The sequence below is a fragment of the Symphalangus syndactylus genome, chromosome 11 (genome assembly GCF_028878055.3).
Source record: "Symphalangus syndactylus isolate Jambi chromosome 11, NHGRI_mSymSyn1-v2.1_pri, whole genome shotgun sequence".
NCBI classification, from domain to species: Eukaryota; Metazoa; Chordata; class Mammalia; order Primates; family Hylobatidae; genus Symphalangus; species Symphalangus syndactylus.
Window position 1 is genome coordinate 71,663,493 of NC_072433.2, and position 14,140 is coordinate 71,677,632.

The following is a 14,140-nucleotide window of genomic DNA, read 5'->3' on the forward strand; positions in this document are numbered from 1 at the left end:
CACGTTGCAGAAAGAACCAAGTAACAATATGTAAATATTATATGCATAGCTCTGTTACATGTGTCGATTTAAATGAACTCCATTTTAGAATGAAATAAAATTAAATAATTAATTTTGTGGTTCCCAAGTATTCCTGTTCAGATATGGAATACTTTTGTAATCAGAAAACATATGTTTAAGAAAATTTTAATGGACCGTTCAAAACAGGTGAAATGTCAACAGTTTTCCAAGTGAAAACTCTATTGGAGATGTTATTGCCACCTGCTAAGTGGCACAGAGATGCCCACTAGAAATTAATTGATAGATAATTGTGCATTAGAAAAATTACTTTATTCTTATCATATTGGCTTATCAACTTCATTGGACATAATTTTATGTATTACTTTGTAATATTGTTAGGTTAATAATACTGCTACCCAAGGAACAACAAAAAAAATAGTTTTACTTTTTATGATTAGACCAAATACCAGGACACGGTTAATAGCTTTGTGGGAAATTTTGTAGTGTTTTGCATAATGAATGAACTCACCAAAGCTCCTATGATAAAATCATCCTGACTACTCAAAAGGTTAAATGTGTATAAAGAGATGATATTTTCCTATACTATGAAGAACAGTTGAATAATACTAAATGAATTGTTTTCCTTCTCAGGTACACTTATAAACTGACTGCTTTTTTGGTGTTAACCTTTTCACACACAATCCTTTTAATTACTTATTATTAACTAATATGAGGAATATTATTAAATTTAAATTGATCATTCATGAAGACAAGGATGCAGAGTAAAAATAGGGAGAAGCAAAAATTCTAAAAGACTATGGGATCTACAAATAGGAATAATGAGAATGAGACAGCGAGGCAGAAACCCGAGTAGTATGCAAGCCTTCATTGTAATGTGGTTAACATACAAACTTGAAAATAGTCCTAATTTTACAGAGGTAAACTGAAGGGGTCTATTTTCTTGGAATCAAAAATACCAGACAAATGTATGTCAGAGCAATATTTCCAGTGACTTAATACCAGGGATCATGTTTCAGTTATTTTGATGTTTCTCTCATCACTTGCATGATGTTATTGCCATAGCCATTTTGCAAAATGTCTAAGTTTTTAGATGATAAGTCATTTCCATTGTTTTAAAATTCCAGTTTGACATCCAGAAGTCTGCAAAAGCTTAACTTCCTTAAAGAAAGAAGGTCAAGTAAATGATAGCGTCATATATGTCCGGGAAGCATAGACTTCCTTAAATAACTCTAGGTGTGAGTGAATTCTGATACAAGAAAGGAACTAAATCAAAAAACAGAATTACATGTGTGTTTAGTGACAATACCTTGATCATTTGAAACTGATGTGCACATTAACTAGAAATTTCACTAAGTTAACAGGCGGACATTCTCCCTCCCCCTGCCCCAAGTACTGAGTGATCCCCATTACTTTATACATAATCCTATGATTCTGAACAACTGGCATGTTTTGATGAACTCTTATACTAGCTGCATTATTCTAAAGTGATGGTGTATAAGGCATTGGAAAACCAAATAACTAAATTGATTATGAAATTTTACATGGATAATAATCAGTTTTAAGGAGACTGAAAAGGTTCAGTTGAATATGCTCAACTTCAGATAGCAGCCCCTGAGCAGCAGGTGATGGGGAAGGGGATGTGGGGGTGAAGAGGTGATGGTTGCTCTTTAGTTTACCTCTTTTCCTTTGTCTTTTAAATGTGGGTTCCTGTCCACAGGGTAGGTGAGTTAGAATACATCATCTCTCTACAGGTTACAAAGTGTCTAAATCTGCACAGTTGAGGAGAAGCAGGAATGAATTCAATAAAAGCTCAACCCTGCTAGTAAGACCTCTGTAAATACAATGACAAAAATATTGCTTACAATTTCATCGTCTGCTATTTTACTTACATGTTTTTATACATGGAGCTAGAGAACAAAATTCAGCAGAAAGGCCAGGACTGGACATTCAATGAAAATGGCTCATTGACAGCTTTTATCTCCAAAAGCTTCATCTACATTATTTTGGGAGAAAATATCTTTTGAAACAGATAAACCATTAACTCAGGTTTCTAAAACTTTTTTATAGTATGGACCTTTTTGTCAGTCTGGTGAAGCCTAAAGACCCTTCTCAGAATAATGCCTTCAAACATATAAAATGAAATACAAAGAAATTGAAGGCAATCATCAAAATATTTAAAAATATGTGACTTATCAGTGTATACGCTGATCTATTAATACATTAAATAAGTAGTAGCAGATCTACTATAGTTTCATATTAGTGAAATATGTCAATGATATTTTACATTTGTGACATGTATTATGTGAAATGAAAATATCTGTGATTTCTATTAGTGACAAAATCATAGGTACTGCAACACTATGATTGGTTGTTGCCTATATTTGTAATTGATGAAAATTTTAAATTTCAGTCATCCAATAATACAAATAAACAGATGATTTTTGTTTTCTCATCAAAGGACACTTCTGTCCACCAATCCTTTGTGGTCCTTACCTAGGGTTAAAAACCTTGCATTAAGCACTTACAGAGTGGGACTGAGAATGCCCTTGTATTAATCCTTGTAGGAAAGTGCTAATGTTCTGTTAAACGGAAAACTATTAACAGTGGTAGAATCCAGAAACAATTCTATTGGAAAAGGAAATAGCATTATTAATACTTACTGCCAAGTAAGTATGAGGCAACATTTATATACCAAATTGTCATTTCAGGGATGTTTAAAAATTTTGGTGTCTGCCCAAGTGTACCAGAGAAAATAAAAAGCAAATTTTCTTTTGAACAAACCACCACAAATATCTCTGGATTTTTCAGAGCTAAGAGCTGCGGTTTCAATTTTTCGGTGTTTCGTAGTTAGATGATAGTGCTGAGTTTTTATAGGCTTCCTTATATAACTATAGTTCTATCCATTTTTCTTGTCAGAATAGTTTATTTTCTGTCCCTGCTCCTGTTTTCCTTGAATTTTAGTATTGGATTTACTGACTTTGCTCTGGCTCTCCTTCTTTTTATAGAACCATATTCCTCAAGTTCAATTTATTTTTAACTTGGATACTTTATGTTTCCATTCCCTTTGGAGCTCTAAAAAGAATGTGTATTATTGACCAGATAAAGCTATTAAGGTAACTATTATGAAATTTATTTTTAGGTCTTTAGTCACCTTAATGGTTCTTTGGGGTTTAAGATACGCTCAAAGTAGAGTGCACCCTAACCTGGGAGGAGCAGCCTGTGGCTATTATTTTCTACTCAGCACCTGCTCATTCTGGAACACTTGCAATCTGGCATTCTTCTTTACAGCCACACAATTATATAAGGGCCATTAATGGTTTTAGCTTCCATATTAAAAGTATCTTTTCTTAGGCCTGCATTTTCTTGACCAGTTCCTATTCTGGAAACACTCTTTTCCTTGCTCTAAGTCTGTATTCCTCTTCTGTTTCTTGGTTTATCCTTTTATTTTTTTTTGTACCTTTGCAAATAGAACTTCTTTTGCCTGATTTAAATTTTATCCTTAGCCATTTATACTTTTTACTCTCTTACTTTCTCCCTTGGCAGTGCTATCTAATCTTATCACTTCATCATTCTCATCTGACCTGTAAATCTGAATCTTTGTTACCAATGCTTCCCTTAACTACAATATGCATTTTTAATAACTAGCTGTACTATCTTATCAGGATGTCCCAATTGCACCTAAAATTCAATATGCCTAAGCAGTGAAAAAGGTTCCTGTGCCCTCATTCTTCAGTTGAAGAAGATTGCTTTGAAGATGGGAACTCAAAACATGTATTTGGCTTTATGTCTCACATGCTGCTGGAAACCATCACTTCCAAGTGTGCTGATTCAGTTGAAAACTTTGGCTAGGGTCACACTAGCTGTTGCTGTCACTGCCAAACTCAGCTCCATAGTTGCCAGTCAAGTTTTATTGCAACCATTTGAAACTCTTGAGAGCTCAGGAAATCATGCCATCATTTGAAAAATTGTGCACATTTGGTGAAAGACCAGGAACCATCTATATTCTTTCTTCTCTTCTGAGAAAGGCATTTGTCTCTGCTGTTTAGCAGTGTGATAAAAGCGGAAATCCCGGTGGTTTGTGCTATAATTTTCCCATTGTGAAATAACCAATTGAACCTCACTCTGACAGTCAGGCCCAAAGTTTCACCTAAGTACCCAAGAACGCCACACTAACATGTAGAAGATATTGTCTGGCCCACAAATTACATTTTAACAGTGTGCCAACTTTCTAGTCCCAGGATGACTTCTTTTCTAGTAGTTTCCTAACAGAGAGGTTTTTTTGTGTTTTTCGTTTTGTATATATTTTATTTGGGTTCTCCCCCTGCTCTTTCTGTAAGGGTGAGGGTTGGAGTGATAGCTGAAAAGAGTGATATTTTCAGTTTGAGAAAAATGCAATATTTTTCAATCATCCACTACAGTTCTAAATTTTATGAGAACTAAATCAAGTTATGCTGTTTTCAAACTCTCTTGATGTCTGAGTACTTCATCTTTCTTTGTCTTTGAACTTGAAAATATAAGAGCAAGTTTTAGCCTGGAGAATAAATATAAAACTAAATTATAATCCGTGGACATATACAGTTTAGCACATAAGGGGAATGTTGAAATAATTTGAAAACAAAAAGGTCTTACTGAATGTTTCAGTAATTATTTGCAATTAAATACAAAACTGTCAGGTAATAAGAATACGACTCCATTTGTTGGAAGTATTTAATAAGTCCTACATGGTCTATTTGAACATTTTGCAGATACTTGTTTGTCTTTACTACATTATCACTTTAAGGTACAGTAGGTGAACCTTCAAAGTGCGATAAGTCTGTACAAAACTGTTGTGTGACATTTGGAAAATCAGAGGCATCTGACTGAAGATAGAACTTCCATGTCAGACACAAATAATCCAATTTGCTTTTGTTATTGAGTCAATTTTTTGTGTTTATTGTTTCAAAAACTTCATCCTGCAGTAACGTTGAAATCATTTCTTTCTTTATTGATATACTTGCACAGTGCTCTGGATTTTTTTAACTCACAAAAACATGTTTTAAAAGAAGTGAGAAATTAAATTAAAATAATTATATATTCAAGTATATATGGTTACAGTTATTTGTAAATGTATCCCTATATACTTATAGGTAGATTTTAAATGTTATGCACCTCAGATTTACCCATAGTCAATTCCTTTATTTATTTATTTTTGATGTTCACAAAAGGTATCAGCCTGAGGCAAACTGTCCTTCTCCTGTCCCACTGGAGTTTTGGATTAATTTTTATGTATTTCAAGCAAAGTAGAACAATCTTAAGTTAAATTAGCCAATGCTTTCAAAGACAAAAATCATTACCAAAGTACCTTGTTCAAATTTCTAAAACAGAGCAGATATTTGTTATATGGAATAAAATAAGATTAAAATTAAATATTTATTTTTCTTTGTTTCTCTTTGATTTCTTGTTACATTTACAAGTTAAAATCTATTCTGATGTTTTAAAAATCCCTTGTGATTGCACAAAAATATATTTATAAGGTGAATTTTTAGTATATAAACATGGTTTGGCACGGATAGATCACAACCCCAAATGAAATTTCATGACTCTATATTGTTAAGGCCTAAAAGGTAAGATATACTAAAGGTGCTATCACATGTTGGTTAAATAACAATCTTAACTCATCCACTAAATATTAAGATTCTTAAAGACAAAGGATCTGTTTATTCTTGAGGATAAACAAAAGATCTGTTTATTCTTGAGGATTATCAAAGGATCTGTTTATTCATCATTCTCTTTGTAAGATTCTCATCTCCACCACCCCCTCCTCTTTCTGTTTGAGTATATACGATACATTCTTATGGTCTCAGCTTAAATCTCACTTTTCTAAATCCCCCTAACAGAAAAGGCTTCCCTGTCATAGGCTCCCTCTTTTTTGCCCTCATGGCACTTACCATGTCTTATCATAAAATAATACATAATTCTTTTTTCTGTCTCATTAATCTATACATTCTATGAGAGTAGGAACCGAATTCATTTCAATTGCCATTGTTGTTCCAGCTTTAGAGGGCGAAACAATTTGTTGAATGAATGAGTTTATTCACGTATGTTCTTGTAACCTTGTACACAGTTATGCTAAGAAAAGCTCAGTAAATATTTGTGGTTAGTTTATTTGATCATATATTTGAATACATTCACTATATTGTAACATCAGACTTAGGCAGTTTTCTTATAAAACTTATGTGTGCTTTCATTCTAATTTTCATTTCCTTATAGACACCTTTTTAAAAAAATAATTTACTTCAGAATTTCTCTGTTTTCCTTTTATCTTGTCACAGCTGGATAGGGAAGAGTGGGAATTTAGTATTGTATACTATAAAACTATAATCTCTGACCACTTTTTTAGAAAATACTGGAATTATTAATTCTGCTCTTGTCATTCACTAAAATCACTGCAAACATTCATTTGCTTGTCATTCGCTAAGATACCTGATCAAATAACAGTGACATCTTACAATAACCGCAAAAATACAAAAAGATAAATCAAATTGGGTATTTGTGGTTCATATGTTATGATAGCCTTTTATAAAAAAACACAGCAACTATCTCCTATAATGATTTTGGGTAAATAACATTTATTTAAACTTATATTAATGCCACAGGAATTCTTAAACTTATGTATCCATAAAACACGGTATGTAGGCATTATACCTAACATCTACACTGCTTGTTCTCAAGGACATACACTAATTTACTAAAGATGGACAAGTTGTTTGCATAAATAATAAAACAAAATCACACATTATGACAAAAGAAAAGGTGAGATACACAGGTATTTTTTTTTCAAATAACTAAAAAATCCTTTGTGTATACATTTATGCAATTATTTCTTTATAACATTTATTGACCTAGGTGTTTTACTAGGTATTTTACATATTCTATGAATTTTAATCTGCCCATCAATATATATATATCAAAAGATAGTATCAATTCCATTTGCAGATAAAGAATCTGAGGCTCAGAAGGGGCAACGTACTTGTCAGGACATATAGTTACAAATAGAAAATGTTTAAACTTCCAGTTCTGTTTGAATGCAAAGCCTGCACTCTTTCCTCTTATGCTGTTGTCACTTGCCAAGGCCACTTATCAAGTATAAGTGTTTTTAATATGCAGAGTATAATAACAGCATCCCTTTACCCTACAAAAGACAGGATCATATCATGCTTGGGGCTGCAGGCTCTGCAACTGCAATGCCTGGGATTAGGGCCAGGTTCTGAAGTTTACTAGCCAGGCCAACCTATGCTAATTATTTAATCACTCAATAGCTCAGTCTGCTCTGTGAAATGTAATCAGTAATAAAGAGTACCTACTACAAAGGATGCTGAGCGGATTAAAAAATCAATATTTAAAGTACTTAGGAAGGTGCTTAACACATAGTAATGTTTAAAATCAGCATATATGAATTGGTGAAAAGATATATTTAGTAAACAAAAAAGATTTGCCTGTCATTATTTACAAACTTGTCTTTTAAAAAGCAATAATTAAATATTGAGCATAAAAATACAAATCTCATCATGTATTTATCTCTACAATGTTTTAGCAATTTTCAGTGAATAAGTATGTACTTAAACAAATACGCTTGGTAGTACACATTGGTATCAAAAGAAAGAATATAGCGGCTGGGCACCGTGGCTCACACCTGTAATCCCAGCACTTTGGGAGATTGAGGCGGGCAGATCTCCCGAGGTCAGGAGTTTGAGATCAGCCTGGCCAATATGGTGAAACCCCATCTCTACTAAAAATACAAAAAAATTAGCTGGGTGTGGTGGCAGGCACCTGTAATCCCAGCTACTTGGGAGGCTGAGGCAGGAGAATTGCTTGAACCTGGGAGGTGGAGGTTGCAGCCAGCTGAGATCGTGCCACTGCACTCTAGCTGCCTGGGAGACAGAGACAGACTCTGTCTTAAAAAAAAAAGAAAAAATATATAATATATATATTTTACATATATATTTTATATATAATATATTTTTATATATATTATATATTTTATATATAATATATTTTTATATATTTTATATATATATTATATATTTTATATATATATACACACACAGTATATATTGTCTATATTTATGTGCTTGGAAATACTAGTTAATTTATAATGATGGCTAAAACAGTTAAAGCTACTCAAATAATGAAGATAAGAAAATATTAATTTACCACTTTCAAAATATATTCATAGGTATTATTTTAATATCCTTACAATATCACAGAATTCTTAATCAACTATATGATTATTTAGATTATTTTATTAAATTTGCAAAAACTGGATAATTATGATATTTGGAAACATCACTTAGTCCTTACTAGAAGATTTTAGTTTTAATATTTAGTAAAACCCTCTGAGATCACCCAAGTCTTTTTTTGTTTGTTTGTCATAATTGTTTGTGGATGTTGCATTATAGGAGCTCCCTTGAAATCTATCTTACTTTCCCAAAGTAGTGCCAGTGATAAAAATGAATTTGAGTGCCATTCCTGAAATTTAATAATGTCATATTTAAACAACCAGGAGGGAAATGTATACAGGTATTGTGGGCCACATAGTCCAATAAATGAGGGCAATCCAAGTTATTTTTAGATTAGTTAACTAAAGTGTTATTAATTTTCATTGCACTTAACCTAGTTTAAACATCATGTTCAGTTAAACTTACATGACAAAGCTTATCTGTTCTTATGAGAATAGTTTTCTCATTCCAATTCATCATCATTTTCTTTTCAAGCTGTTTATGGAAATAACTGTCAGAACACTTGAGCTTATAACATTTAAAAGGAATGAGGGGCTGCGCGCGGTAGCTCATGCCAGTAATCCCATTACTTTGGAGGCCAAGCTGAGCAGATCATTCGAGGTCAGGAGTTTGAGACCAGACCAAAGTGGTGAAACCCCATCTCTACTAAAAATACAAAAAAAAAAAAAAAAATAGCCAGGCGTGGTGGTGCGTGCTTGTAATGCCAGCTGCTAGGGAGGCTGAGGCAGGAGAATCGCTTGAACCCAGGAGGCAGTGAGCCGAGATTGTGCCACTACACTCCAGCCTGGGCGACAGAGTGAGACTCCATTTCAAATAAATAAATAAATAACTAAATAAATAAAATGAACAAGGGAATTAAATTAGGACTTTAATTAGAAGAACTGATGTAATGCTATGATAAATACTACAGGAACATCTAAATGATTTTCACATATTAAACGTAATTTCATGTAAAATATAAAAATAATAAAACTTAACCAAACCTTGTAATAAATAAATAAATAAATAATAAAACTAAAAAAGAATTGAGATCTTCCAAAGTAAATAAATTGTATGAATCACATCTAGAAGTCTAAACTGAAATTATTTAAATCAGAAATATGTATTATTGCCTTAACTCCCCTATAAGTATAATTAGAAGATAATTACTTAAAAAACTGCAGGAAACTTTTTTTGCCTAGTATTAAAAGGTTTATTATTAACATGAAATAATTTCATTGTTATTGAAAATGTTCAATAGGTAATTGATTTGCATAATAATTTTTACCACATAATTTTGCAACAGGTCATAATAGAGTTAGATATAAATTTATTCCTTACAAAGTAAAGGTGCTTAATAGCTAAATTAATTGAAGACATACATTATAGTAAATAATTCACAGTTATTTTTATAATATTTATCAAGGTGATATCTCAACAAAAACATCTTGCTTTTAATTGTTTAACTTAAAATAAATATATTTGAGTTTTTAAAATGTGGTATATCACTAGTTTTGAAAATATTTCATTTAATTATATTGGCAAAGGCAGCCTTAATATACAGTTTAAAATTGAAAGTCTGGTAAAAAATGAGGGAAAGGCCGCCCTCTGGGACATGCATGATACAAAGTCCAGAAGAAAGGTTGTCAATCATATTCCAGGGTAGAAACCGGCAAAGGAGTTATCATCTAGGTATTGTCAACAACTTCCAAGATCTTACCTTCAAGCAGCTTAGAGCTGGTACCACCTGTAACCTGTAGGTGCTTATATGTACCCCACGGTAAGCGAATTCTCTAAGTTCTCAATGTGCAAAACTAAATCATTACCCCTTTTTACTCTAGATTTTCTAAAAACTCTTAAGAGACTACAGATAAAAGTAGAACCATATCCTAAGAAATCTAGACAATAGGCAGAATAAAGATCCTTAATTTGTTATATGTCCTTAAAATTTAATAAAATAAAAGCAAACACCCCAATAGGAAAATATTTTAGGGAACTCTCTAGGTGACTCTTTCTGATCTCTTTGTCAGGGCACGGAGAATAGAGGAAATGCTATAATGCCAGATCATATGACAGTTGAAGGGAGGCATGCCACTATCACATGCATCTTCAAAGAGATGTCTGAATTTAAATATAAATATTATATCAATATAAAGTTAATTCACAGAAAAGCAAATGTTTTCATTAAACACAACATGAAAAACTGGTTGGAAGACACTAGGCACAAACTAATGACAGGGGAGAGGCATCTCTCCCTCTTTCATAGCCTTACTGTCTGTCTCATAAACCCCTCATCCCCAGCCTATCCACTTGACCTGTTTCCCAATTCCTCCATGCCCTAGAGCTCTACATTCTAGGTCTCCTCTTCTAGGATATCCACACCCTCAAGTGCCACTTCTTAGGCTCATTGATCACTGCAGAGTGACACCCATCCCTAGGCAGGGTTCTTATGATATGTCTCCCATTCAATCCTCCTTTTAGGAAAATAGGAAGCTTTCTCTCCCGCAATTGTTCTCCTAGCAAGGCCTCCTACGGGTCAGAGGTGGTCTTACCCTGCCTAGACATGCTCTAATCCAGGTATTGTTTTAAACTATGCCAAAGTTCCTTCCTGGAAGGTTCTCTATTCAGGTACCAATTCTCTATTTTTTGCTGAATGAAGGTGAAATAGTCACTGACATCAGTTTTTTGTTCATCATGATATTAATAAGATGTTCACTGACAGACATCTTGGAAGTGCTTTTTAGCACAACTTCCAGTGTTGACTGAGCAGCCATCTTCAAGTTCCATGAAACAAAAATGGATGCAAGTGCTGTGCCTGGGACAGGCCAAAGAGAAGCCGAACCTGAGCTTGAGTTAACTTAGTGGGTGGTTAGTTAAATGCTTTATGGGAAGGTTTCTAGGTTAGTTGGTTGGATGACTATTGGTCTATTTGGTTGCATGGTCAACCTACTTACTCAGCCTTCCCTTTCCATCCTTCTGTGCCCTATACCTTTCTTCATCAACTCATGCTCAATGTCCTTCCTCAATTACTTTAAGCTTAGAAAGTTTTTTTTTTTCCAATTCAAGATTTCTCTATGATATTCAGAGTTTAATTATTTTGTGCAGTTTGTCACGACTACAGTAATGAGCATCCCATTTTATATCATTGTTTTATGTATATATACTTATATATCAAATTATTCAACAATATTTCCTATTTTATTTTATAAATACCATGGCCAAAGAGAAAGAAAGAAAAAGAAAATGAGAAATACATTTCTTACTATGGCTGAAGAGAAAGAACTATGTTGTATGTGTGTGTGTCTGTGATAAAGAATGGACCTGCCATGTATATTCATGTTTATATTATACCTCTCTATTTAAACAGGTATCTCAGTCTTGAGGAAAATACACTGAGTGGGGAATCAGAAACCTGTAGCACTGCTTCTGTCACTAAACAGCTGTGAAAGCTTGGGCAAACAACATCAGGTGTGTCTCAGTTTGTGCAAATGAAGTCTCATCTGCATCTACATTTGGGATTTGCATAATGTTGTTGTGGTGCTCAGATCATGATATACATCGAAGCAGTAGCAGTAGCAGTATGAACTTTCCTCTAATTGTCCAACAATTATAAGGCTATAGCACTAGTATTATTAACCTGTGTTTGGGCCCAATTTAGGCCCCATCCCATTGACTTTAGTCCTGTTACTACTTTTTTCCCAGCTTTTTTTTTTTTTTTTTTTTAGGTAACTGGTGCTTTCTGCCTCTTTGTAAACACTTAAGGCAAATAACTGCCCTGTCATTTGATGCATCATTTCAAGACCCTACTTTCTTCAGCTTCCAATAAGACAAATAAATAGTGTGCAACATTCTTGCTAGTGTGTGGGATGGCCCAAATGCATCCTCCTTTATTTTTACGTTTTATTTATAATAGAGGCTAACTGATTTATTTTATTTTTATTTCGTTTTTTTAGAGATGGGTTCTCACTGTGTTGCCCAGGATGGTCTTGAGCTCCTGGGCTCCTCTCGCTGAGGCCTCTAAAAGTGCTGGGATTACAGGCATGAGCCAGCGTGCCCTGTCTATCTGGTTTCAATGCCCTGAATTTACTCTCAAAACCAAAGTGTCACTCTGGTGGTAGAAATTTCAGTCATATGCATAATCATAAACCAAAATGGGATCCATGGAACTTGAGTATCTGAGGAAATGTTATCATTCTTTTCAAGTCACAAGATAACATTTCTATGCATATTGTGCACTAAATGAGACATCCTAGAGAATAGGTGTGCATTAATAACACACCACAAATAAGAAAAGTACCATTTCAATGGATTATACACTCTGAAAGCAAATAATATTGATTTTGGCCGAGATTTCAAAATAAATTTAGATGATGTACATAAAAATATATATGCATACATATATGTGTATGTGTATATATATACACACACACACACACACACACACACATACACACACGTGAATACTTACTGTATTGACAATTTCTTCCCATAAATTCGCCTGGGCACTCACAGGAATAGTTAGCAACAAGATCTGTACATATTCCACCATTTTTGCAAGGCTCAACTTCGCATTCATTTATGTCTAAGAAAAACAGAAAGGACACAGGAAGAGAATTATTGGTAAAAAATGATTAGATATTGGAAAGTTTTAACATTTGAAATACAAATGTCTTAGTAATGCTATTCCTTTGTGTGTGTGTAGGCATGTGTGTGTGTTTAGTCACTAAACAAATGCTGCTTAAAACCAACAATTTGATAACCATTATATTTAATCAATTTCAAATAAAATTCAGAATCCAGATGAAAGGTCAACGGAACTAAACCACTCTCCCATTCTGGAAATAAATATGATAGTTTGGGGAAATATTCAGTGTATCCTTAGAATTAAATCAAACAAATTAACCCTGATAGAAAGATGAATTGGTTTCACTTACAAGATCGAGAAACCTCCCCTGCAGCAACAACTGCCAATTAACACTGTCTCATTTCATCTTAATTCATTAAAATTCTAACTGACAGGGATGTTTTAGTTTCTAAATAGTTTGTCTTTGATGAATACGATGAGAAGCAAATTAGAGTTAATAGCTAAAGCTCGTTACATGCAAAGTATAATAAATGTAAATGGTGATCACTTCCTAATCTCATTCAAGGATTTCTAAAGTTAGGATGACTAAAGGGATTTACCTTTGATATACTACTATTACATCTGATGCAAAATCACATGAAATATAAAACATTGAGCAAATTATACTACTTTCCTTGCTAATTTTGGACAACAGAGAAAACAAATATGACTTTGAATGCAAAAGAAACAATGACTAATTCAATCAATCACAGATATTCACAAATCATTCCCTTTTAGCACAGCACCATGCTGGATTCTGTGGGAGCCAGTACAGTAGTTGGAGAGCACACACCACTCCCCATCTCTTCCTCATCCAATGAGCTATTCCAGTTGAGCTCCCTATCTGCTTTCACTTCCAGAACTGTTTGTTGTTGTTTTTAACTGTATTACAGACTTGGAAATTGTCTGTTTATGTGCCTTTAGCCCCTTTCACCTTGTCAGAAAGTGAGCTCCACAAATGAAGTTCCTATCCTGCCCTGTTCTTTGTTTTCCTGAAAATACCCCACTCTCTCTGGAAAACTACTGGGGCCCAATAAACGTTTCCTGACAAACTTTCTATCAAAACAATAGAAAGTCATGTGCACAATCTTAAAAAAATTTATTCCAGATTTGTAATGTGCCTTCTGATACCCTGTAACATATCAAATGGTAGTTCTGAAGTCTTGGGTTATTATAGTTGCTTAAAGCAAGATGATTATTACATTACTTCCAAAATGAAACAAGGAAAAAAGTATTC

The 14,140-nt window shown here is 33.6% G+C and overlaps 1 protein-coding gene across 2 annotated transcripts in view; it reads right to left on the bottom strand.

Moving 5' to 3' along the window:
- EDIL3 (EGF like repeats and discoidin domains 3) overlaps window positions 1–14,140 on the bottom strand; it is a 447,895-nt gene that overhangs the window by 187,006 nt on the left and 246,749 nt on the right. For both annotated transcript variants that reach the window (XM_055233274.2, XM_055233273.2), the window contains one exon: window positions 12,748–12,861. In XM_055233274.2, coding sequence (XP_055089249.1) covers window positions 12,748–12,861 — 114 coding nt within the window. The remainder of the gene's footprint in view (window positions 1–12,747; window positions 12,862–14,140) is intronic.